This window comes from Uncinocarpus reesii, genomic scaffold, assembly GCF_000003515.1.
Source record: "Uncinocarpus reesii 1704 scaffold_5 genomic scaffold, whole genome shotgun sequence".
In the NCBI taxonomy this organism is placed as follows: domain Eukaryota; kingdom Fungi; phylum Ascomycota; class Eurotiomycetes; order Onygenales; family Onygenaceae; genus Uncinocarpus; species Uncinocarpus reesii.
Window position 1 is genome coordinate 1981008 of NW_003052496.1, and position 25496 is coordinate 2006503.

Here is a 25496-nt window from a genome sequence, read left to right on the forward strand (position 1 = left end):
GAATCCACTTATGCTTCGCATCAAGTGCGGTATCAAGCAAGGATACGATCTCAAGCGAAACCAGCCCTACCACCCACACTGTGCCATGGCCGGACTGGAGACGCCATGCTGGTTCCGTTGGCAAGCTTCTTCCAAACCTTGAGGCTAAATATATGACTTCCCCTGAGGATGACTCCGAACCTCAGGAAGTACCTGTGGGCCAGGTGGGAGAGCTCTACGTACGGGGACCAAATGTGTTCATGGGATACCTGGATAATCCCGCGGCCACCGCCGCTTGTGTTTCGCCAGACGGCTGGTTCCGTACCGGTGACGTCGGATATCAAGACGCAGAAGGCTTCTTTTATATCACCGATCGCGTCAAAGAATTGATCAAATACAAAGGATTCCAAGTCGCACCAGCGGAGCTGGAAGGCATCCTTACAGACCACGAAGCGGTCTCGGATGCAGCGGTTATTGGTATTGAAAGTGCCGAGCACGGTACTGAGGTTCCTCGCGCCTATATTGTCCCCAATCCTAATATCATTCCGCGAGAAAAGCGCACGGCGGAGGAAGGGGAGAAAATCTGCCAGTGGCTTCAGGCGAAGGTTGCTCCATATAAACGATTACGCGGGGGAGTCCGGTTCGTGGATGAAATTCCAAAGAGCGTTAGCGGAAAGATTCTGCGAAGGCTTTTGAAGGAGCAAGCGAAGAAAGAGGAGGCTCCAGTAAAAGCGAAATTGTGAAGAGCCTTCCTTTGGGGTATTTTATATGATAGCTTGTTGTGCTTCGCACCTTAAGCGGGGTTTCAGTTACATGGCTATATGTAAGCCAAAGCTAAGCAAGGCATGTACTCGTATATATTACTTCCTGTCTTCAGTCTTGAATAGCAGATATTATACTTAAACCAAACATTCCATATCTCAAACAGCTGGAATTGGTACCTGGCGGGCCAAGTTGCGCTTGATTACTCAGCAGACAAACAAGCCAAACATTCAGTTCTTGGCCCCAACGTCAAGTCCGCGACTCTTCAACGCCAAACATCCAAAGTTTCTAGGAATTATGCGGAAAATCAACAAAAGGATCAGATTGCCCTAGTTGATCCGATAACCATAGCTAGCGACGTATCCATATACGCTCGATGCAGCCATAATTCCCTGAATGAGAAAAGTTTATCAATTGGCTGGCTAGGCAGCTCTCGGGATGCTCAAAGTTCTAAGGTGGCCCTTTTTATATCCATGGATAGAATAACCAAAAATCCAATAAACCAAACGTGGAAACTCTCCTTCCACAGCTTGAGAAATTATATATTCTCATTTTCTCATGAGCGTCCATTTGACTCCTTTTTCATTTGCTGCTTTTTACTCCCATTTGGTATCAATACCTGAAGCGTCCGGCTCGGGGGGATTTCAGTTCTTGAAATCATCTCCTTGCTGGGGAGGGTTTCTCAAGAAGCTGCTTGAGAAGTTCAGCCTGCTTTTCTTCATTTTGATGCCTCATTTTCCACGAGTTTGCCATAAGCTGAAGGCAGCATGACTTAGAGGCCAGTACATGTATTGGAGGACAAAGAGCCAGTAACTTATGGTGTAAACAAGATCTGAAATTCACATAGTGCATACTGATGCTTACGAAATTCCTTTCTAGCGCGTTCTGTTGTTTTGATTGCAAAAGACATTTCGCTAGCGCCACCTAGCTCTAGGTTCCTGTTATTATTCTTTTTCTGTTTCTCTTTTCACTATCTCACATCGCCGCAGCGACCATCCGCATTCTCCAAACTTCCCACACTGAACCCCGCGGGGAAGAGATTCCGGAAGGCTCCTCTCTATTAACAATCATCTCAACTTCGGCTAGAGGTATGTCATTACGCGTTGCTGCCCTTTTGAGTGGTGATCTCTATCAAAAAATGTGAAAATGAATGAGAGCAGTCAACCTCCACCAACATGTCATATCCTGCTCCTCTATAATCATGGGAGGTTGAACAAGCTATAGCTAACACTTATTTTGGGCAGATTTGCTCTCATCGCTATTAATGTAGTGAGAATGAGTGATCTACTTCCAGAATGCTGCTTCGAAATGCCGGGCAGCTCTCTCCCACCTGATTTCATAAACTCTTTAAAGGTTCCTGCATCTAGCAATACAGAAGTGGGATGCGAAGCCGAGGATGACGATGGTCCAGCTCAAACGACGTCCAAATTGGTTGAGGATGGCTCCGTTGGCTCTTCGACTCAAGCCAAGTCCAACGTCGATAAAGAGTTAGGACGCCAGGTCTCAGTAGTGTCAAAGGAAAGAAAGCTAGCAAGGTCCAAACTGACTCTGGTCGCCTTGGTTAAACGGCTTGCCGCTATTAATCGACCATTAAGCAAACAGGAGGTGGTCAAAACCGGTAATACAAAACCGAGTCTGAATTTGCTTGACATGCCGATGGACATTTTGGTGATTGTTCTCGACAACTTGGAATTTGCCGACGTCGAAATTCTTCGATACGTCTGCAGAACGTTCTATTATAACATTGAACCGCTCCATCTCCACCCCATGTTGCACGGTCGCTGCATGATTGTGAAAGTTTTCCGCCGCTTGTACAGTTCGTCCCTGTTGCCCAACGTTCGCGAAGGTGATCGACTTCTCACCAAAGACGAAATCAAAGAAAAGCTCCAAGTGGCCTGCCCCCTATGTCTTTATGTCTGGCCTCACGGCTCTCGACTTCGCTGCCCTTTCCATGAACCCATGGAATACGCTGCACCACCGCCAATTTTTAGCCCTCGCAAACCTTGGAATTACTTTCGCCCGTCTCATTTCCGCTGGGCAAAGGCAGTTAGAACCCGCCGGACACAAGAGACATACGAAAGATTCCTTATTGAAGGCATTGAGAGTGATCTGAGAAGTGTAAGACCACGTGCAGTCAGACCCGGAATCGACCCTTATCCCGGCGAATATTCGCGCTCTTGGCTCCGTTATCTCAAAGTTATCGAAGACTTCCGTGCTACTATCGGAACGTACTATGGGAAAGAATTTATCGTGAAATCCTTTTGGGGGGTCAAAAGAGTAACTCAGCCAGAAATCTTCAAGCTGTACTGCTGCAACCATTGCCGTGAGTTATTGCCAATGAATAATCCCGGGAGAATGTGCAGAAACTGCTATTGTGGATTTTGCGGCACGACTGTCCTCGAGATTCTCCGGGTTATCAAGGATCAGAGAGCAGTGTTTGTCCCCTTGGGTATCCTTGTCGATGAAACGATTGGCAAAGCCGACGAGAAGCAGAAAAAATTGAAAACAAAAGAAGGAAACTAGGGAGAAGTGAATAACTCGGCTATGCGATACTCGTCTGGCTAAGCAGTGCACAACAAGTGATAATTTCAAGTTGGGGGGAGGACAGACAGCAGAGAAGATTTTTATGAGCGCCAGGGGACGGCTGTTTTTCTTTCAAAAACACCGTCTAAACGAAGCCGATGACGAAAGGTGGAAATTCAAAAGCCAAAAGCTAGCAGGTGGACTATTAGCTTTCAGAATGCTTTTTCGTTCTTGGCAAGGTTTTAATAATATTATTACTGAAATGGGGCAAGAAAACGGGAAGAAAAAGAAGAAAAAACCAAAAAAAAAAAAAAAAACTGGAAACCCCTATGACCTTTAATCACCAAATTGCTACATTATTTCCTTTGTTGGTTTGAACTTTTTTTTAATCTTCTTGATCAAGGACACTTCCGCGATCTCTCTTTATTTCAGTCAGGTTGAGTGGTCAGTTCATACTTGGATTGTTAATGTTAACTAATCTTCCAAATTCGTTTGGTAATAGTTTTAAATCCAAATGAAATACCCTCTGTGCTGCCATCCTTCGTTGCTAATGCTTCATACAAGTAAACTAAGATTTGATCGCAGAGTTTCTGTTTCCGCTTGGAAACCTCAACTAAGGAACTAAGACACATAGTCCAAAAGTCCATATATATTCGTTGTATCAAATATGTAAAATAAATATCTACTACTGTCCAAATATATCAATTATGTCAAAACAGGCCGGAAAAGTCATGGTCATAGCCGAGGGGTTGCCAGGGAAAGGAGTCGAGTCCGTAGATGTAGTTGTGCGTACGTTGGTTCGTAACCGCATCGGAAATCAATCGTTGTTGCGTGACGTCCCAAATGTACCCCATAATGAAAACCCTGCATTTCCAATCGAGCTTCCTCTAACCTGAATTCTACCCGTCAACTTCCTTCGCAACTTCTGCCAACGCTCTAGGCCTCGTAATTCGTTTAAACAGGACAGCGCTTGTTGAGTGGGACCTCAGCACACAAGTAAGGTGGCGGCTGAGTGTAATCCTTGCAAAGGACGTTGCATTCGGTCTTTTCGTGAGTGAAAACCAAAAACTCGTAGTTCTTGAATGGTAGACGGAACTGTCTGGCGTCGTTTCCTGCGAATGCTTTGTATCCCGCTCGGCATGCGCAGTGGAAGTTCTTCCCAGTGCTAATGCATGATGTGGTTGGGTCGCAGTTGTTTTGGCCGGAGATCGGGTTGCAGGTTGGGCAAATTGGTGGGGAGAGAGCGAGAGTAGTGGTCGCTAGGAGGAAAAGGGCACCGAGAGTCTTGAAGGTATGCATTTTGCTTGATGTAGGTCGAGGTCAAACCCGAAATCTAATATATCAAATCAATGGATGACCTGCTGGATAATTTTGTGCTGGAATGAAGGGATGGAAAAGAGGGGATATAGGAGGGACTCCCAGCTTTTTATATCTTTCGAGCTCACTCTAGAACCCAAGCCAGGCAAACAGACTCGGCAGGCTCGCTTGTTCAAGGCAGTGCGGATCAGGATTCCGTTCCGTTCAGCTGAGCAGCAGCTTTGGAATTCCTGGCACCCTCCATGGTAGTTCCAGCTTCTGGGAATGCTCCGGATCTAAAAAAAGGACAACAGAATACGGTGGAAGCCACAAGGTCGATGCTTCAAGGTGGGCCCTCGACCAAAGGGAAAACCTGATTTGTTAGATCTAAGACACGCGAAAGGACAGTGAACATACCTTCTCCAGCTGCATTGACAAACGCTAAAGCGGAGAGACCGGGCAAAGCTTGTTTACTCGATCTTGGTTGTTTCTAAGGAATCAGGAGGAAACTGACCCGAGCTTGACCGCTCCTTCCAAGCCAAATGTCTCAGACTTTCAACATCCAAAAGTTTCATAACATCAAAGTCACGAAGATACTCCGTACAAATGGAAAGCTTGAGAGTTAGAAGAGGCATGTGTGGAGAACGGCTTGTCCATCAATGGCAACTAGTCTCGAAATGCCGTTGAAACGGAACCTCGTGGCCGAGTGTGAGTTACACCAACGTTAAGGCATGGCAATTGATCTCGAGCAACGGTTGAAAATTGAGAACCAATCCTCAAAACGGTCAGCTGCGCGAGTAAGCAGCCACTTTGTCGATCCAGGACATGCGTTTTTCACACGCCTCGTTATTAGCTAGGTTTCTCATCACATTCTGCCCTGCAGGCATGGCTGGCCTGGCTTCAATCACACTAGCAGTCTCCGCATCAAGAGTGGCATTCTCCAGATCAGAAAACAGCCCACTGATAAGTAAGTCGGAAACAAATGATGCCCGTGACCATGAAAGCGATCGGTGACGGAAACTAGGTTTCACCGTGTGGTGGCATGAGCAGAGTTCGGGAGTAGTTGTCCGTGAGACCTCAGCGATGAAGGTTTGGCTGGCTACTCTGTACAGGCTCCAGCATCTCGTTTGCCAGTAAGGCTGAATGAGGTCATTCTCCGGGAGGTGGGGGGTCTGACCAGGTTCATCGAGAAAGCCAAATGGCCAGAGCTGCAGCGATACGATCGAGCAAGTGAGACAGACAGAGTGACAAGTCACGATGTGATGCCGGCGTGAGGATGCGAGAAGCGAAAGCCAGCGAGGATGTAACTTACATATACGACGGATGTCTCAACGCCGGCGAGCTGGATGAGGGGAAGTTGAAAGAAGCTCAGCCGCGCTAGCTGGATGCGGCTTAGCCTGACCCACCAAGTCTATATTTAGAAAGTGCATATCTCACAGCCAATCAGAGTTCAAGGCTCAGCAATTCTCAAGTTGGGAGCTTGTGATTGGCAGACATGGTGCCTGAAATTCGACCAATCGGAAACTGTCTATGACGTGGTGAAGCTTGGCCGTCAGGATCTCGATTTCCTCTCTATCAACGAAAATGTGAAATGGACTTGATATCAATGATGGATTTAGCGATTTGCGATGATATTTTAACGTCAGCGCCTATAAACATGATTGGCCAGATCCGCGGTTACCAAACGTCTATGTTTTGGTTGTCCTGCTCCGGAGACGGCCTTTTTTAAAACGGAAAAATATTACACGAGTTCGAACGGACCCTCCCTGACACCAAATTATGCCAGACTCTTCATGCTTTCTTATTTTCTGGTAAATGTTTCACAGCTCTCCGGAGGCGTTGACGAGCAGTAAGGATACAACCCACCCTGAGGAGTCTGCGGACTTCATCCCAGCGCAGGGTCAGTGCTTTTTGGTCGCGAAGGTTTTCGGTGCCAATCAAATCTGCCATCGTGAGATTAAGCTCCGGGTATCTTTCAATGACTGGTCCAGACTCTTCTTCCTCCTGCTCCTCGTTGTCCTCCCTGGCTTTACCTTCGATCTTTTTTGGCGTTCGCTTCCCTCTTCCTTTCGGAGAGCTTTTTAGCCCCTGCTTTTCTTTCTCTGCTTGGGTCTTTTCCCATTGCTCTAGTATGAGCTCCGGTCGGCCATAAAAGTACTAGGTTCAACAATCAATACCAGATCGCATTCAATATTAGCTTCCACTCACGGTCTTTTTTGTCCTTGGAATTGGATCCCCGGTTTCGGGGTCCCTCGTCCAAATTTGGACTGCACCTGTCAACGCATCGACCCAGCGTATTCCATAACAATATACTGCTCCTTCGGGCTCGTCCGCGTCACTCTCGTCACACTTAGGTTCGTTTGTAGGGCCGTCTTGTTGGAGTCTTGCCCGATAGAGGTCAACATTCTTTTGCCGCCTGAAAGGGTTTTCGTACTCGGTTTTCTCTTTGATATTGACCAGCAGTACTGCTTTGAGCGGAGTTTTAAAGAGAAGGTCCTTGGCTCTCTGCTCTAGGTCAATGCCGCTTTCGTTGAACGCAACCTCTACGCCAAGGACAGGCGTGGGATCCGAGATAATAGAATATATTACAGCATCCGGATTTGCCACACTGAAATTGATTTCATCATCCATGAAATTGACAAAATTCGGAAACGTCTGATTCAATATATCGTGAGGTACTTGGGAGACCATGGCGCGGTAAATGGCCGACATGAGCCTGATTGCAGTGCGTGATAGATGTTGATTGAACTGGAGTTTAACGCGTCGCCTACTCGAATAATGAGCGTTTAGATATTAGCGATACATGGGACAGGAGAACCGTACCCCTTTCTGTTTTCCATATTGCTAAACGCATTCACCAGGTGGCAGAACTCATCACGAGTTGTCCTAAGATAAATTACCTCGCCGGAGAAATCAGTTGGGAACCTTCCAGAGAATATTTTCGCTCTCTGGTCCGGGTCCAGATCAGAAATTTTGTCCGAGCCCTCACTATTGAGGAGCGGAGATTTGCGGAAAGAAAGGCATCGCTGGCCCTTACTGCTTCTTCTTCTCAAGCTCTTTAACTGGCATACAAGAGCACCGGATGATAATCTTTTGTTTCGATATAAAGGGAACTTACGCATCAGCACCAGCCCAACTCGGGGAGTCAACATGCGAAACATCTTCAAGGGCAGGAATCAAGGAAACACTCAAGGGGATGAATCGACAAGCCCTAAGTGTATGCGCTAGGGAGGAAATGGTAGCATTGGTAGGGGGGAATTCTTTTCAGTCGTCGGTACCAAAGAACACACTTAACAATAACATTATGTGAGTGCTTGAGAATGGCGCGAAGGGAGATACACTTATTAGTCAAATATTGATTCACCACCTCCGCGTATTCCGGGCAACTAAAGCATAGCTGTGCTTAGACAGCGGGATGTTATGGAATGTCATCAGCAAAGTTAACTCTGCCGCGTTGAAGAGAAGATTGTCTAAAACTACGCTCTAAGTTTGAATCATCCAAAAAGAAATAGCTTTGGGTGGGAATAGTTTTGAAATCAAAGAAGGCTTCGATTACAAGTCCATATCTTCGTCTTCAGCACCATCAATGAATACAAGCCTTGTGCCATTGCCAATAACTTGCCACACCTAGATCGTTATGACAAGTTAGAGATATTATCAAATCTGAGCAAAATATTGGCCATCTGGAATTGCATCCAGCGGGTAACTGGATACCAGAATAACGGAGAACAGGAACGAGATATCCACTCACGTATAAATCAGCATATTCATCAATTGCGGCATTCAACTGGTCCTCGGTGAATCCCTTTGCCAATACTCTCTCTCTAATTTTCCTTACGCTCAGCTCCCCATCACCCCCATCACCAGTAGCAGCCGCACCACTTTCCCGCATTCCTCTAATCAGGTTGTAGATTTTACTTGTCGGAGTTTGGTCGGCACCGCTGTGGCCATCCATATACAGGCTTGACTTGCTTACTTCTATCAAGCGCAGAGCCTCATCCACGTCCTCCGAGACGACTTGATCGCTGAAGCGCAGACGCGCCAGGGCTTGCGAGAGACGTAATACGCCGAGTAACGTTCGAGGTGTGGTGTGCGAAAATTGCTTTTTACTGCCTTCTTCGCTTTTCTGCTCCTGACGAAGGCGGACGTAAGAGCCCACCATATAGTTCGAAACTTGTCTTGGGACAGTTGGACGAAAAGTTCGAGCTTTGGCAATGTACTGTCGCACTTCATTAGGTGTGAATATTACTTCATTCTCTTCGTTCTCAGGATGCTTGTTGTGCATGTGCACATATGTGACATGGTGGGCGAGTTCTTCGTCTGCGTCACGAGAAGGTGTGTCGAGCATTAAAAATAAGACATCGAAACGGGAAAGGAGAGCAGCGGGAAGGTTGATGTTTTCTACCGGAGAAACTCGCGGATTATACCGTCCATACAGCGGGTTAGCCGCTGCTAAAATCGACGTGCGCGCGTTAAGTGTCGTTGATATTCCAGCCTTGGAAATAGATATCGTTTGCTGTTCCATAACCTCATGGATTGCCGTCCTATCGCCGTCATCCATCTTGTCAAATTCATCAATGCAACAGATACCGTTGTCCGCAAGAACCAAAGCACCACCCTCTAGTACCATCTCATCTGTGACGGGATCTCGCATGACCGCTGCGGTAAGGCCCACACCAGTGCTTCCACGGCCGGTGGTATATACGCCTCGCGGCGCAACTTTAGTGATATACTTGAGCAATTGGGATTTGGCCACACCAGGATCACCCATGAGACAAATATTAATATCACCACGGATGCGCATTCCGTCTCCCATTTCTTTAGTGACACCTCCAATCAAAAGTAAAAGTAGCGCTTTCTTCACATCAAGATGGCCATAGATCTCAGGTGCAATAGAGCGCGAAAGGTATTCGTACATGTTTCCCGAATGCATATGCTGTTCAATTCGACGAAGCGTCCGAGGATCCATTGTGAGATTTTCATATGCCTTTTTGTGTTGCGTTATATGTTGTGCTTCGAGGTATGTGTCCGTTAGAAGGCCAGCTCGAATCGCCCTAAACCCTGTGTATGGCGTCGGAAGGAAAATACCAGCAATGTCTACCACATCACCAGGATTGACCTGTCGAGCGAGGCTACCAAGACAGTGGATGGTGAGCGTCCTGGGGATATGCCCAACAGGAACTTGATCCGCCATCTCTTGAATTTTGACTTCTTGAAACGGAATAAACTTGGATGCGCGGGAGGAGAGGAATAGTTGGCCTTTTGACTGATTTTTCGTACATTCTTCTGATAGACATTCTTGAAGGGGCATAAACTGTTTGGTTGTAACCGGTTGAAAGACCTCTGAGCCGCAACGATCACACGAATAAGCGTTAATTTTAACAGAGGGTTTCACATCCGACACCCGGGTGGTAATGCCTCTAACGGTAATCAGTTTTCCGAGATGTTCTCCCTTGACATTTCGCACCGCCAACGCCTTCGAGTTTCGCTCGCTGCTTGAACCAGAAGGTGTTCGCGGCTTGATATTCAGTGTATACCGGCGTGTAAGTTCAGGCGGAAATATGGAGTGCGGCAACCCGACATCTGTTTCTGATTCCGCAGCTGCTGACATTGTTTCGTTGCGCCTTTCACGCTGCGACATGATGATATCAAGGACGTCATCTTTAAATCTATATTCGAAGGATTAGAATAGTCCTGACATGGAGTTCCACCGTCCTGACACTCACGATACTTCCCGCGTCTCCTTGGGCATCACTTCGTCAACGACTTCGGAGAACACGTCAATGTAGCGTTTGGCGTTGTTTTCAATACTCTCGACGAGGTCAAAGTGAACATCGTCAGGTAACGCTTTCACAAACTACGAAAAATGCCAGAAATTAGCTTATTGCTAGTCCACCAAAAAGTGGCTTGCCATACCGTATCGAGGTCATCCAACTCAACAACAATGTTGTTTTTCGTTCTGTCTGCCACCTCCTGCAAAAGCTGCATGTATTTTAATTTGGGCTCTTTCCTCCGCCTTTCTGTTGTCCTTCCTCCCGGCGCATTACCGTCAATCTCGTCCATAAGCTCATCATCATCGCTAATGTCGTCCTCGTCGATATGCAGGCCCTCAATTGCTTCTGTAGCCGCGGATTCAGACGCCGAGTCGAACGTTTTGAAGTGCTCAAAAAAATCTTTAAAGACCTCTTTCTGCTCCGAATATCTTACGGGCGCTTTGAACTGGAGGAGTGCCATGTCGCAATCTCAGTAGCAGCGCTGCGCCAGAGCAATTCTTTGGAGAACAGGAGAGTATCCGCGAAGAACAAATAGTCAATTGGTCGGCGGCGCAATTATTTGATATTAGAGTGTCCAGAAGAGGGTTATCGGCGTCCTGCGAAGAAAAGTGCAAATCCGCACTGTCCAAGGCTGGCCTGCGCTCAAGCAGCAGCAGCAAAAGAAATGCGGCGTCGCGTCACCAATTGAAGACGCGTGCTGGACGCGTTTGACTAACTAGTCCAGATGCGGCTTAGCGCCGTCGGATCGGATTATCTCTCGGTACGACGAACCCCCGCGGAATAACTTTAATTGGGACATCCCGAGATCACGGGCCAGACGAGCTGATATTCCCGCCTGGCTCCTCTATGATTTGTATTGTCAAGATACTCGAAGCCTGGCTATCGCTTGTGTGCCGTATTCTGCAGAAGCGACTCATTCTTCCAAACGCCCTCCATGGCACCGAGCAATCGGAGATCAGCCACGGCCGCCGAGGTAGCTCTTGTTCCGCTCAAGAACTGCCTTGTCAACCTTCCCCCGTCATTAGTCTCTCTGTTGGTGAATGCGAATACTGTAAGCACAGCTGCTACAGCTTCTGAAGCGTGAAATTTGTCTAGTGTGCTAATTGTTTCCGCAGCCGGCTCAAAATGTCCTCGTTGAATTACAGTATCGAGCAGCTTCGTCTAGCTCACCCGGGGCTGCACCATCGCAAAGATTCGCATATACAGGCTGGACGGGGATGCCTAGTAAACGGAAGTTGACTCCGGTTGTAGGCAGGAATAGCATCAATAGCTCGCGGGGGATGTCTAGGGAGCAAGAGGTTGCCGTGGTCGAAATAGACTCTACTTTCGGACGGGTGTTGGGGTTGAACGACGGTCAAAAGGTGAGGGACTTTATCAGCCAGGTCTGGCTTCTGTCTCATAGGATATTCTAACCCCGTTCTTCAGGTCGGCCTGCTTTTACATCTGGACCCCCCCGTGGCGCATACCATTAATATCGAGCCTTTGACTCCGACTGATTGGGAAAGTAAGTCGCATGTCATTTGCATTTGGGCTAACCGGGAGAATACTGACTGTTATCTTAATAGTCATCGAATTACATGCAAACTTTTTGGAGTTGAACCTCCTCTCTCAAATCCGTGCCCTTCCCAACCCTTCTTACGCCAATGCAGCATCGGGCCAGGCAGATAAGCCTCATCCTCTCACTCTCCACCTTTCTCCAACTTCAACAGCAAATATTGTCGTAACATCTTTAACACCTTCTCCCTCTTCATCGTCCCCATTTGCGAAAATCGCGCCTGACGCTGAAGTTATCGTTGCACCGAAGGTTCGCCCCAAGTCTTCGAGGCCTGCCCGCGGAGAGACCCGGAGCGTTACAAGTACAAGCCGGAAAAGCCTTGGGGGCCGGAGCAGTAGCAGCACTGTCCGGCCAAAAAGTCGAGATTCCGAACCCGCATCCCGAGGAGCGTTGTACTTTCGTGGCGTTGACAGCAAATTCGCTTCGGATTGTTTTGATGAAGAGGTCGAGGAACTCAGCAATGAAGGCCTCAGAGCATGGGTCCATCGTGATGCACTCGCAAAATATGAGCTACGAGGTGCCACATATGTGTGTGTGTCTGTCGTTCGTCCTGCCGGTTTGTTACCACCCGTTGATCCACAGCAACATATCCAGCAGAAGGAGCAAGAATCGTCAGAGTCTGGTGAGATTAATAGAAAGCTCGTTGCGAGAATTTATCCTTGGGATGATTGCCCTGATTCTGGTCATGTTGCACTCTCTTCCATGTTGTGCTCTATGCTAGGATCCGAAGGTATGGTTGGAGGAGTAATTCGAATCGAAGCCGCACCGACCCAGAGACCCGGCATCAAATCGGTTAAAATATTTCCATTTAACTCTGATTCCTCGAAGAAAAAGGAGGGCTTGAAGTTTGGAGGAGAATCCGTGGCTTATAAAGAGGCTTTAGTCGAGCGGTTAAAGGCCATTTACGGCAGCCCCGGCTCTGATACTGGAATATTTGGAGGGCCGATAACAGACGGTATGATTCTTCCAAAATTAGAAGACCCAACTAGGTCACTCGAATTTGAGGAAGCTATGATCCGTTTTGAACCGCCTCCCAAAACACCTCCAGAAAGCAAAGCCCCACTAGGTTGGATTTTGGGTACAGAGTCGAAATTCGCGCTCGAAATTCAACCAGCTATTACGAAGCCGGCAGAGAGCAACTTTGTGTCTCTTCCCGCAGATGAGATACTACCGGATGATGTCCCAGAGATGGTCGGAATCGACTCCGTCATCGACAATTGCATGTCAAACTTGACCCGCGCATCATCGATCCTTGTCACTGGGGGCCTGGGGTCCGGGAAGACGTCACTATGCTATGTTTTAGGACAGCAATTGCGGGAGGATTATTTATTTAACGTGTCTTACTTTCCGTGCCGGAAATTAGTCACCGACGAAACGCGCATTTCGATGATAAAAGATACCTTGCATCGCCTGTTCCTATCTGCCTCTTGGTGCGCTAGACTGGGTGGCAAGTCAATTGTTATCTTGGATGATATAGATAAGCTCTGTCCTGTCGAAACTGAGCTTCAAGTGGGTGGTGAAAATGGAAGAAGCCACCAAATCAGTGAGATATTTTGCTCGATTGTCAGAGAGTTCTGCTCTGCAAATTCCCCAGTTGTGCTCTTGGCTACCGCCCAATCCAAAGAGTCTATCAACAACGTTGTCATAGGGGGTCATGTTGTTCGAGAAATCGTGAGCTTAAAAGCTCCAAATAAAGAAGGGAGGCGAAAGGTTTTGGAGAAATTGACAAGTGAAGATAAACCGCCGGGGATTCTTTCAAATACCGTTAACGGGTATTCTCATAGCCGCAAACCCTCGTCTCAAGATTCCTGGCTGGATCCCTCCAACCCTGCAACTAGACCTGGCTCTTCAGAAGAGCAGGATGGCTTCGTCTTGAGCCGCGATCTCGACTTTCTAGACCTAGCAGGCAAGACGGACGGGTACATGCCCGGGGACCTTGTTCTCCTAGTCTCTCGCGCAAGGAACGAAGCGCTAATCCGTGCGGTTCAAGATATCGATGCTTCGTCGTCCGCTATTGCTCTTGGTACTGAAGATTTCGAAAGGGCACTGAAAGGCTTCACCCCGGCATCACTTCGCAATGTCACTCTAACATCTTCCTCCACGACTTTCGCCGCGATAGGAGGCTTGCATGACACTAGGAAAACTCTCCTTGAAACGCTCCAGTATCCGACAAAATATGCCCCCATTTTTGCGCAGTGCCCCCTTCGCTTGCGATCTGGCCTCTTACTTTATGGTTTTCCTGGGTGTGGAAAGACGCTCCTTGCAAGTGCAGTTGCCGGCGAATGCGGTCTCAATTTCATCAGTGTCAAGGGTCCTGAAATTCTTAATAAATACATCGGTGCTAGTGAGAAGAGCGTTCGAGATCTCTTTGAGAGAGCTGAAGCTGCTAGACCATGTATTCTATTCTTTGATGAGTTTGACAGTATTGCACCAAAACGTGGACATGATTCAACTGGTGTGACTGATCGCGTTGTCAACCAACTTCTTACTCAGATGGACGGTGCAGAAGGATTATCTGGTGTGTACGTTCTCGCTGCTACGTCACGGCCAGATCTTATCGACCCAGCGTTGCTCCGGCCCGGTCGACTTGATAAGTCGCTCCTTTGCGATATGCCGAATCATGAAGACAGAGCGGATATCATCACGGCGCTTGCAAAGAAGCTAAAACTTAGCGAGGAAGTTATGGAACATATCGGTACCATAGCTGACCGGACGGAAGGTTATTCTGGTGCTGACCTCCAGGCTGTCGTATACAATGCACACCTGGAAGCTATTCATGATGCACTAGGTGATCGATCGTCAGAGAAGCCACAAACTAAACCCAATTCGATGCCAAACGGTGTCAATGGTATAAATAGTGATCAAAAGACAAACAAGCCTTTCATCCAGTTCCTATACGATCCAGAAGAACACGCCATTGCTACCTCAACTGGACGAGCACGGGTTTCGGCATCATCACCATCCCTAACCCCTCCAGCCGTCATCGCCGCCAAATTAGAAATATTGAAGAAGGCAAGACGGCGGCAGCGAGAAGCTGAACGTGGTCCCACTTCCGACGCCTACGTCAACGATGGTGTCAACGGCGTCGAAGGTATATCAGACAACGATAGAGATTCAAGTAACGATATTCAAATCGAGTGGGTTCATATTGAGCGCTCATTGGAAACCACAAGGTGTTCCATCAGTGACGTTGAGAGAAGAAGATTAAGGGCAATATACTCTGAGTTTATCGAAGGAAGAAATGGAGAGATGCCGACTGGTGAGGGAGCAAGGGAGATTGGTGGGAGAACCAGCTTAATGTAAATGCCTACTCCACAGTTTCTCTAGCACTTTTGCTTGCACTCTTGGGTGTTTTTCTCCGGTTGAATATTGGTGTCTACTGGTGCTTAGGTATTTAAGTGTCCAGAAGGTTTCCCTCTGGCGCATACTGATGGTGACGTATCTAGTTAGATTTAGGATAGATCCCTTTCATATACGTATATAATTGTCGACAGTTAACCTTTCTCCGTCCGTATACTCAAAAGAAAACAAACAGATCATTCTTATTTCTAGACATACAGGTTAATGCTCCATTTACTGTACATAGACTCCACCAAAAAAGAATTCTTCCCCTCCAGTTAAGCGCGGTGATACGAGTTATGTAGAAGAGAGTACTCGCAAACTCCTCCTGGCAGACCCATGCATTCATCCGGCAGTGTGAAGTCGAATGCCCAATCAGAGACACGGCTATCTCTATAAATATATTCAAGCCACTGGTAAAGCTCTCAATCTCCTCCCAATTCTTTCCAATTCTCCGACAACACCATTAGCGAGACCCCATTTCTCAGCAACTAACGTGTCTGTAATCCTCTCACGTAAGATTCCACTGAGTGAATAGTACTCCAACAAACCTCTTGTATCGTCTTTATCTACTTGGCCGATATATGTTAATCCTAGCCCTTTTTTTGCGCGATTGAAAAATCCAGTTACGCGTGGGTCCAGCGTCTCGTATGGCCCAGGAGTTGGAATTCTGTGTGGATCGAGGGGCTGCCCATGGCAGCGGTAATGGAGCTCCGCGAGTCCAACGTCAAAAGTGCGGACAGAAGGGTTGTTAGAGAAGGATGTTGCGAAGAGAGCAACGCCGCCATTGGGCATCGAGGAGGCTGGGTTTGAGCAGAGAGAGAGGAAGTGATTAATGAAGACGAAATCATGCGCATGGATAGGCTTGAATTCCGGGCTGAAGTATTTCGTAGTTTGCATCCAGTGTGAAATGCCATCCACTGTAATCAACATTGGGGGCCGGGGTTTGAATGGTTGGAAGCCGCCGGTGGGTATTTTGGTAGCGCTTGTTGCCGTCAATTCGCTCCAGAGCGCTCGGAAAGCAGGCCATGCGACATCTGGCTGTTCCGAGCCAACGATCGCCAGGTCCTGAAGAGACATTTTAGGGTCAAAGGTTGATTTAAGTTCTGGATGCTGGCGGGAAACATGGAGCTTGGACAGAACGGCTTCGTTGGCCTTGGCTACACGGTCCAAGAGCTGCGCAGTCGCGGCCTTTTGAACATATTGAACCGGCTGAGATCCCTGGACCGGAGCGTATGCGGTTGTTCCGTCAACTAGCTCACGAGCTAGGTTCATCAAATCAGCGAACTGTTCAAATGGCCATAAAGATATGCCAAGGCTCAGGACTCACCATCAGGCACGCTCATCACAACCCAGTTATCTAGCAATGCCCTCGTCATTGCCTGCAACAAATGTACACTCTTTCCAGAAAATCTGGGCCCAGCAAGAATCCTTGCTATAGCATTTTTATCTTCGCGTATCTGAGACATCTCGTCCGCTATTTTCCACGTTTCTTCCCTCATCAATGTCGCAGGTCGTCTAAACAAGCTCCAGCCTTGCGTTGTCTTGAAGGCTTGCAGTGCCCTCAGTCTATCTAGAAGAGAAACCGGAATGCCAAAAACTTTTCCCTTCAGCGATATATCATGCATATTCTTTAAAGAAAAGTCCTCGAGCCCGGCGACTTCGAGGGCATTGGCATTACTAAGAACCAAGCGTTGAGTGTAGGCTTTCCGCTCTGCTGGCGATTCTCGGACAGTCCTGCCCGCTCCACTCCTCTTCTTTACTCGAGCGGACCGCTGTTCACGGAACTTGGGGCCAGCATCGAGACTCCGAGACTTTTTGGGTGGAAGGACGAACGTGGGAGCGGTGGAATGGAAAGGTGCTGCTGCGACTGCTCGAGGTATCGTCGTCACCGGGAGGAGCGACCTGGGGGTTGGCCGGAGCTTCGACAAGCAGCTCCAGCAAAAGGAGGATGCCATTGTGTATTGTCAGAGCCGGCTGGAGGGATCGCCGGGTCACAATGGCCTAAGGTAAAGCTCGTGAGAGCGTTTTTTGGGATTTGAAGATGAAATCATTTAAACTTTCCAGGGCCTGTCTTGGCACCCAAAAAGGGAGAAGTAACGCTGCTTGAAAATAAATTAGTAATATGCATCTGATTACCAAGCACTGCACTAAAGCGGCACGTCAAGACCTGGACGCTCTATCGGCAAAATTATTGCTAGAAGCTTTTCAGTGAACGACAAAATCTACTTCAGCTTTTCAAACAATCAGCTCGCCTAGCTGTCAAAATGTCTAACGGAGAGGCCGGCGCCGGCCTGGCGGCATTCAATGCCTCTAAAACAAAACAAAAGCGGGAAAGATTGTATGTTCCTCAGCCCGCTCATCCCTCAGTCCGAATATCTAGTTGTATGCGTGAAGCAGCATCGCTAACAAGATCTCCACCAAGGCCCATAACAGTTGATAAACCCAACCCCTACACATTCGATCTCGGCCGTCTCATGGCCCTCGATCCCAACCCGATCAACCTTCCGCCAAACTCCCTCACCAACCCAACACTCCTCGACTCAACCCTAAAATCCACCGCCCGCGATGGCGCCCAATGCCTCCTTAATCAGCTCCTCACCGCATGCCCCATAACCAGCTCCTCCACCGAAGGTGTCCTTCTCACTCTACCTGCCCCAACGACGCCGCTACCCCGCTTCAAACCCCTCCCTACCCCGAAACCTCCCACGAAATGGGAGCTTTTTGCGCGCAAGAAGGGCATTGGCAAATATAACACGAAACTTGGCGCCAATGAGGCGGAGCGAAGAAAGAAGTTAGTATACGATGAGGAGAAAGGCGAGTGGGTACCTAGATGGGGTTACAAAGGGAAGAATAAGGCGGAGGACAATCAGTGGTTGGTGGAGGTTGACGATAAGATGTGGAAGAAGGAACAGGATATGAATAGTCGGGGAGAGTCGATTAGGAATGTTGGGAGGAAAGAACGGGTGGAGAGTATTAAGAGGAACGAGAGGAAGATGAGGGCAAATATGCGGAGGGCTGGGACCACGAAGAGTTAGGTCTAATGGGCAGGAGGAGCCGAATCCATAATTTCGATGTGTGGCGTTTTGTGCCGGATTTAAGATGGTGTTTTTGCAAGGCGTTTTAAGGCCGTGAGGGAAACCATGTCCATGCAAAAGTGCTGGGTAAAGCCCAATTTTTTGTCCAGGCCGCTCAACAGCAGTTATAACGTTCAAATCTATATCTATAGGTTACAGCGTCCGGCTCTCGCTGGGTTGACATGTAGCCGTATGTATAATATGATGACCTTTGCTTCGGAGGTAAAAATGTGGAAAGAGATATTCTCGTTGTTTTAGGATCAGTTTTGAGATCGTCAGAAGCGGTCAGCGCAATGTCTTCTCGCGATGATTATTTTTCAACTAATCTTCAAGAGGCTCTACAGCCAAAGCAAAGGAGAATGGAGCACCAAAAAACATGAACCTATGTACGCATGAGAATTATGCAACAAAAGGAAGTAGAAGCTGCCTGAACCGAAGTATTGCAAAACAATCACGACTTCAACAACATAATCCATCCAAAGGAAGTGGAATAAAAAACAAAGTTTCGCTCACGCGCCATACATATGCTCAGGTAACAAAGAAAATGAAGCAGAAAGGCACAAGAAATCCGGGCTATCAAATGCAACAGAAAGCTAAACCTTTGTTGCATTTGAAGAAAATGCCGCGATACTCCATGGAAGGACACCAGTATCAATATCACGAACGAAAGCTGAATATCGCCGCTTAGGTTCCGAACATGCTGGAAGTTGGCGGGTTGGAGGGACCAAAGAACGCCGGTTGCTAAAGGCCAAAACGCCAACACAAACCCCATTTTGACTTCGAAAAAAAGAGACGATAAGCGATGCCGTTTAGCAATAAATTGTCGGCATCATGTCGAGAGGAGATGAAAGAGAAAGTGATAATTCGGGACGACGTCATATCTGGGATCCTGTTACATTTCAGTGTTCAAAACAATGTGCCGTCCACCAAAATATAAGCCTAGTCAAAGCGGCCAATAACTGGTAACAACCGCTAATAATAAGTCGCTTCCCGTTAAATTTCAATTGGTGATAGTGGAGGGCCAAGTTCCGGGAGCTGCGAGGAGACCTTCAAATTATCGTTTCCGATATTGGGGGGCGTCTTACGGCCCTTTTTTAAACTCCCCGAACGGCTAGAAGCTTTGGTGGTCGTGCCACTAGACGCCTCGTGATCCATCGGGTGACTGCTGCCCGAGGAAGAGATTGCCCTTTCTTCAGCTGTCTCCGTGGCTGAAGCGGCGGGAGGGGTTGTTTTGTTCAAAGCTGCCTCTTTTAATTGCCGTGCATGCTCCAGCTCCTTTTCAAGATACTCTTTCTCGGTCCAACAGCCCTGCCAGCAATTTTTCCAATCGCAGACTAGGAACTGGAAGCAGAACCCGTCAATTTTCATACATGGCTGAAAGCAAATGCAGAGATTGCGATAGTCCATCTTGTTCTTATCGACATATGAATGGAGGAGGCTTAAGTGGCATGTTATGGCAAACAAGAGGTAATAGTTGAAGGGTGGGAGTTTGGATAATTCGTCCTTTAAAAGTTGCGGCGCTTTGGTGGCTCCAGGACACTTTTCTGCAATCATAGCTTGTGTTGCTTTAGGAAATATTTCATCCGGCAACTCGCGAAGCCACGCTTTAAACATTGACCCAATCGTGTTGACATCGTACAATTCCGGCTCGTCGAATAAGTTGATGTCAAGTTCTAACAGAGGTTAATTTTTGCTATGCCACACAGTTCGACCAGCTAGAAAGGTCGGTTCTTACCTGTGTCGAATCGTCTCTGCCAATGTTTGATATCTTTACCACTGCCAGGTACGCGGTACAATCCTTCTTCTTCGCAACCTTTGAAATTCAGATAGCTGATGCCCTGTCAGTATAATGTTCACGACGATCTTTTTGTATGAGTTAACGTACTCTATACATCTCCAGGGTAAAGCTGGCATCCAATATTCCGTCTTATCCTTAGAAGCTTCTAATCTTTTTCGATATTCTCGTTCGCCGAGTTTGCTCAACAAGAGGGAGGTTGATGACAGAAACAGACGTAATTATCATCTGTCATCATCTCTCGTTCGTGGATACTAGCCTGTTTTAGTGAATTTGGCCAAAAATCCCTTTCCCGGCTCTCCCAGTCGATCTGCTGCCCCGCTCGAGGACTGCTTTAAATTGTTGAACAGAGATGAACTCGTGACCTGGTTAAACGGAGAGTTAACCGTTGCACCCCCGTGCGCTCGGTCTCTCCTTGAATGGTTGTTGCGTTCCTCAACAGGCGGTCGATCCGCAGACCGATTGCGTACGGTCGAACCCATGGCGTCATTGAACGATCGTTCAGGTTGCAAGGGAGCAGTTTTTAGGGACGCTTGCGCCTCTTCTCTGCTGATTTCCTCAAGTCGAAGCAGTCCGTTAGACGGCCGCCTTGTGGCACTTGGACGACCGCCAGAGAAAGGTTCATCAACGCGAATAGACCGGCTTCGGGCGAGAAGATTAGCAAACCTAGGCTTGCTTTTCTTGGTTGTTAGTTGTTGTTGTTGCTCGCTATTTTCATTTGCCTTCCCATTTGCGCTCTGCTGGCCGCTCTGAGATTTGTCACCGAAACTCTCTCCTAAATATCGTGTATCGTCAGCGAACCCGAAAGCTATATTGTCCGATTTGCTGTATTCCGTACCTTTGCTTTTCCCGCTACTTGAGGAGGTTTTAGGGAGACCTGGTGAAGGACTGTTGTGTCCTTTGGTCTTATGAGCCGTCCTATCCTTTGAGCTGCCTCTACTAACGGGTTTTTCTTCCCCAGGCCGTCCGATAGAATTATCAGAATAGTTGATTTTATGGGTGGATCTGGAAGCCTTGAAGTTCGTAAAGAAGGATTTAGAAGTATCTCTCCCGTGTTTTGTAGAGTCCCTAGGCGAGGATGGGAACGGTGGAATCGCTGTTAGACCTGGAGTTGGCGGGGCATCACCAGTGTCCGTACTAATTGAAGTGCCCTGAGGATCTTGCTACCGAAGCGGACGTATCCGAACCCAGAGCTGAACGTGCAGTAACGGGACGAATTGTGCTACCTTTGAACGTTGATCCGGTAGAAGATAAAGGGGATACAGGTGTCAAAGGGCCCAGAGGTATTAGGGCTGTTTAAGCTATCGCTGAAATTTGACTGCCCTAGATTAAGCGTCGGGGCGCGGGAAGACTTTTTAGTCATGTTGGGAGACGTAAAGAGCGTTAACTTGTGGGAAGGGAAGCCGAAGCACGAGAAACGTTTGGATTTTGGTGAAGCGAACTCGAAGGTGGAGGTGAAACGGTCACGTTGAGGTATGGAAGTAAAACAGGGGAGTTAGATGAGGTGACGTTCTTAGGCCGATCTGTTCCATAAGATCAATCAAGTTAGCTAAATTCATGCATACCATTGCATCCAATGATATTCGAAGTGACGATTTAAGGTGCAATTACGGAGGTGAAGTTTGTCACAGGTTTGCTTAAATATGAAAGATGAGACAAGCGAAGCTCACCGTCCAGAAGGCACGCAACACCAAAATGCAAAGGTAAGAAAACCCCACCGGGTCAGCCAATGCGGGGGATGCGGCCACAGAAACTGGGGCCCGGGGTGAGTGTGAGTATCAGGTCAAGCAGTAGGAGCCACGATGCAAATTATTTAACCAGTGAAGGGATACGTGGGGTGCAATAGGGCGCTGCAAGTCTCAGCGTCGCATCTGAATTCTGAGTCAACATTCCACTGTCAGGGCAGGCCGTTCAAGCGAAGGAATATCGGTAAGAGGAGATTGGGGCCCGTACAGGTAAGGAGAAATCAAAGCCGCTAATCAGATGTAAGTTGGAATGTTATCGACAAGACATGGCTAGGATAGATATACGTCAAGCGAAGTGACACAGCAGCCAGAGGATGAAAGCAGAAAGACGTAATAAAAAGGTGAAGTGTGATGTCCAGCAACAGGCGCCACCAAATTTTAAGAATGGTGATAATAATGATGATGACAGGCTCTCTTTCTTCTCACATTTGGGCTTGGATTTCAACAACCGGTTTCCGCAAGCAAGGATGTGAAACAATGGACGGATCAGGCCCAAGGAAATGATATCAGTACATACCTCTCTACAAAAGGATGCGGCCACTCCACAGGGAAAAGGAATTTGTTGTTTGATATTGGAGAGATGGGCCGAATCTCAACTGCTGGCCAGAGTAACATGTGTCTGTCCTCTTTCAGGGCCAGATGTGGTATTAGAGTGTCCAGCCTGCATCAGGCATCGTATGTGCGTAGTGTACGCTGCCGGCCCGGGCACAGAAGTCGAAGCGGGAGGAGGGAGAGATCGAAGCGTGGAGTGCGTGGCATGCGCGGTAAGTAGCGTGATAAAAGGTGGCAGAAGGGTCGAAAACCGGGGACAAAGACTGGTCAAGGCAGGAGGGGAGCAATCGATAAGTGACGGCTATTATTATTAGAATAATAAAAGAGTTAGAAGATAAAACGTTATGGCAGCGAAGATGGAGCGCAGGATTAAACTATCTACACAACTGAGGAGTCGTCAAGACGCAGATGAGGTGAAGTCAGGTCAGCGTTGGCTGAGAGTCCGCGTCTTCGCTTTGGTCCCGGTCCCTTAAAACCGCCTGTAATCTGGCTAGTCCGCTTTGGTCCTTGGTTTGCCCGCTAATGCAGGTGCGGCTACAGCGACCACAAAACCACCTCCATCCCCAATTCGAGCCGATTGTTATTCAGGGGAAACGGGATCACAGCTATCACCGGGCTGCTCTCACGTCTTCTTGAGGACTGACAAGTAGTGAGTTATACGTGCTTGGGACCTTGACGGAATACTCGGAGCAAGCCTTCATTTGAACTCCTGATTCGCGACGAGAAAAAAGATCTCAACGCATGACATGGAGCCCAGACGCCGGACGGTGAGCCTTGACTAGCTAGCTCAAAGTCAACCTGGCAAGGCGAATACAGAGAAATGTCTCCTTCAGCTGATTTCAAGCTTCTACAGTTCGGATCAAGATGGAACCATGCGAGGCATGAGTCTGCGGGTAACGAGGGTACGCCATCTCAACACAGCAGCTCTGGAGTTCCTCGTACCCTTTCTTCTGCAGAACAGTTACAACCTCCCCCTGAAAACTTCCCGTCTGTATATTCGCAGAATTACTTAAGCGCGCTTGGAGCACCCATTTGATGCATCTCAGTCTATGTATATTGAGGCAAGGGTTGCAACGTAGCATCAAGATTCCCTGTACCTTGGCACAGGGTCGCTCACCTCTGAGAATTTCTCATACTGTGAGGAAAGACGGTTGGTCTTGTGATTTTGCGGATGAAACGGTTGGTGGGTGAAGGGTAGTTCAATTTACCACCAGAAGCATTAGGATGGTGTCAAAATTTCGCTAGACGATTAATAACAGCATCATCTGCCAGATCCTAGAGAAAGCGCCCCCTTTAAAAGGATGCAGTTGACCCCGCTCCCGTCCTTTTCGTCCACGAGGATGATCATGACCTTTAGCGAGGGAGCGGAACTTTACATGGCGATCGGACCAGACGCGGTTAACATGATAACATCTGATCATTGATGTGCTGGCTGCAGAGATCAGACGAAACAAACCCGCCAAGCCTCAGATTTCTTAGTCAGAAATCATGCCAAGACTCAGCGCCAATCCAACAAGGTTTATTTTCCGCACCCAGTCTCCTCATTCTCGCGCAGTGTCAGACCTTCTCATTGCCAGGTTGATTATGTTAGGAGACATAACAGACTATCGAACCTCCTAAACTTCTGGTGACATTTTCAGAAGTGGAAGCAGTTCATATTTCACCCCTTCAGGCCTAAGGGCATTTTCAAACATCCATGTCTCTTGTTTCCGGCCCAGGAAAAGGTGGTGCTGGAAAGCACAACCAAGGGCTGTTCGTGGAAAAGCACGTTGATTATATCAAAAGCCTTGATAAAGTGTGTCACCTTTGATTCTTGCTTTGTCTAATTTCTTGTCGTGAATCGGCTGGCTTAGATGAATATTGACCAGCCCGTTTGTCCATCAGCGGAAAGACGAATATGAATATTGGTTGACAGAGCACTTACGGCTGAACGGTGTCTACTGGGGCCTCACTGCTCTCCATCTCCTTGGATACCCGGAAGCTCTTCCCCGGGATGAAACAATTGACTTTGTCCTTTCTTGTCAGCATGAAAATGGAGGCTTTGGTGCGGCTCCGGATCATGACCCCCACATGCTGTACACGGTCAGCGCGGTTCAGATTTTGGTCACAATTGATGCGGTAGAGGAGCTTGACAAACGAGGCCGCGGGGGCAAAGAAAAGGTCGGATCATGTATGGCCTCCTCTTCAGACTTGCATTGTATGAGTAGGTGCTGAGATACCTCCTCGCAGTCATTGCTAACTTACAGGACCGCATTACTGGTACATTCAAGGGCGACGAGTGGGGGGAAACCGATACACGATTCCTTTATGGGGCATTTAATGCGCTGTCATTGCTAAATCTGCTCCATATGGTTGATGTCGGTAAAGCCGTGTCTTACGTACAATCATGTGCCAATTTTGATGGGGGCTACGGTATCCGGCCAGGTGCCGAGTCGCATTCTGGACAAATTTTTGTCTGTGTCGGCGCTCTGGCTATTGCTGGACGACTGGACCTGGTTGATTCCGAACGCCTTGGTGCATGGCTAAGTGAGAGGCAGCTGGATCATGGTGGTCTAAACGGCAGACCAGGAAAGAAAGAGGATGTCTGCTACAGCTGGTGGGTCATGAGTAGTTTGGCAATGATTGGGAAACTCCATTGGATCGATGGGGATAAGCTTACCGCTTTCATACTCAGTTGTCAGGTAGCCGACTCTTTTCCTTGTGATTCGTTCTGCTTAGCTAAATCGAGTGTGCTAGGATCCGCAACTAGGCGGCTTCGCTGATCGGCCCGAGGATATGGTGGATGTTTTCCATACTGTGTTTGGAATTGCAGGTCTAAGCCTACTTAAGTATCCTGGTGTCAACGAGGTTGACCCGACCTAGTAAGTAATCCTGATTCTCGGTTCCATTGCGCACGGTTGTCTAACATACACCCGTAGCTGTATGCCCAAAAAGGTCACTTCCAGGGCTTTGAGGAGGTAGCATGGTGTTTGATAGCTTACTCCTCCTATCAAGCTTTAGCCTCCCTGTTACTTAGCGTTGCTGCCTCTTTCTCTCGAGTCATTTCTAGGATTGGACCTCCTGCAATCTAATAACCCATCGAGCCCCCCGCCATGGACG

The 25496-nt window shown here is 48.0% G+C and overlaps 10 protein-coding genes across 10 annotated transcripts in view; 5 read left to right on the forward strand and 5 right to left on the reverse strand.

Moving 5' to 3' along the window:
* The window catches only part of UREG_07728 (uncharacterized protein), a gene marked incomplete at both ends in the record, with an annotated part of 1903 nt that extends 1181 nt beyond the window's left edge, over positions 1-722 (forward strand). The window contains one exon of the mRNA XM_002582909.1: positions 56-722. Coding sequence (XP_002582955.1) covers positions 56-722 — 667 coding nt within the window. The remainder of the gene's footprint in view (positions 1-55) is intronic.
* Positions 723-2049: 1327 nt separating this feature from the next.
* UREG_07729 (uncharacterized protein) lies at positions 2050-3264 on the forward strand (the record flags this gene model as incomplete). The annotated part of the gene is made up of 1 exon (XM_002582910.1): positions 2050-3264. One exon carries the CDS (start codon positions 2050-2052, stop codon positions 3262-3264), a length of 1215 nt encoding a protein of 404 aa, XP_002582956.1.
* A 710-nt stretch (positions 3265-3974) lies between these two features.
* Positions 3975-4563, reverse strand: UREG_07730 (uncharacterized protein; the record flags this gene model as incomplete). The annotated part of the gene is made up of 2 exons (XM_002582911.1): positions 3975-4128; positions 4259-4563. 2 exons carry the CDS (start codon positions 4561-4563, stop codon positions 3975-3977), a joined length of 459 nt encoding a protein of 152 aa, XP_002582957.1.
* A 1788-nt stretch (positions 4564-6351) lies between these two features.
* Positions 6352-7251, reverse strand: UREG_07731 (uncharacterized protein; the record flags this gene model as incomplete). The annotated part of the gene is made up of 2 exons (XM_002582912.1): positions 6352-6717; positions 6769-7251. 2 exons carry the CDS (start codon positions 7249-7251, stop codon positions 6352-6354), a joined length of 849 nt encoding a protein of 282 aa, XP_002582958.1.
* An 861-nt stretch (positions 7252-8112) lies between these two features.
* On the reverse strand, positions 8113-10794 carry UREG_07732 (DNA replication licensing factor MCM7; the record flags this gene model as incomplete). Its single annotated transcript, XM_002582913.1, has 4 exons — positions 8113-8187; positions 8312-10229; positions 10287-10417; positions 10477-10794. 4 exons carry the CDS (start codon positions 10792-10794, stop codon positions 8113-8115), a joined length of 2442 nt encoding a protein of 813 aa, XP_002582959.1.
* Positions 10795-11459: 665 nt separating this feature from the next.
* On the forward strand, positions 11460-15192 carry UREG_07733 (uncharacterized protein; the record flags this gene model as incomplete). Its single annotated transcript, XM_002582914.1, has 3 exons — positions 11460-11558; positions 11760-11838; positions 11900-15192. The coding sequence occupies 3 exons, from the start codon at positions 11460-11462 to the stop codon at positions 15190-15192; spliced, it is 3471 nt and encodes a 1156-aa protein (XP_002582960.1).
* Positions 15193-15719: 527 nt separating this feature from the next.
* On the reverse strand, positions 15720-16607 carry UREG_07734 (uncharacterized protein; the record flags this gene model as incomplete). The annotated part of the gene is made up of 3 exons (XM_002582915.1): positions 15720-15728; positions 15859-16493; positions 16559-16607. 3 exons carry the CDS (start codon positions 16605-16607, stop codon positions 15720-15722), a joined length of 693 nt encoding a protein of 230 aa, XP_002582961.1.
* An 888-nt stretch (positions 16608-17495) lies between these two features.
* On the forward strand, positions 17496-18266 carry UREG_07735 (uncharacterized protein; the record flags this gene model as incomplete). The annotated part of the gene is made up of 2 exons (XM_002582916.1): positions 17496-17569; positions 17654-18266. The coding sequence occupies 2 exons, from the start codon at positions 17496-17498 to the stop codon at positions 18264-18266; spliced, it is 687 nt and encodes a 228-aa protein (XP_002582962.1).
* A 1032-nt stretch (positions 18267-19298) lies between these two features.
* On the reverse strand, positions 19299-21463 carry UREG_07736 (uncharacterized protein; the record flags this gene model as incomplete). Its single annotated transcript, XM_002582917.1, has 5 exons — positions 19299-19978; positions 20041-20135; positions 20356-20875; positions 20939-21237; positions 21327-21463. 5 exons carry the CDS (start codon positions 21461-21463, stop codon positions 19299-19301), a joined length of 1731 nt encoding a protein of 576 aa, XP_002582963.1.
* A 2630-nt stretch (positions 21464-24093) lies between these two features.
* Positions 24094-25146, forward strand: UREG_07737 (type II proteins geranylgeranyltransferase beta subunit; the record flags this gene model as incomplete). Its single annotated transcript, XM_002582918.1, has 4 exons — positions 24094-24192; positions 24282-24479; positions 24644-24993; positions 25134-25146. The coding sequence occupies 4 exons, from the start codon at positions 24094-24096 to the stop codon at positions 25144-25146; spliced, it is 660 nt and encodes a 219-aa protein (XP_002582964.1).
* Between the last annotated feature and the right edge of the window lie 350 nt (positions 25147-25496).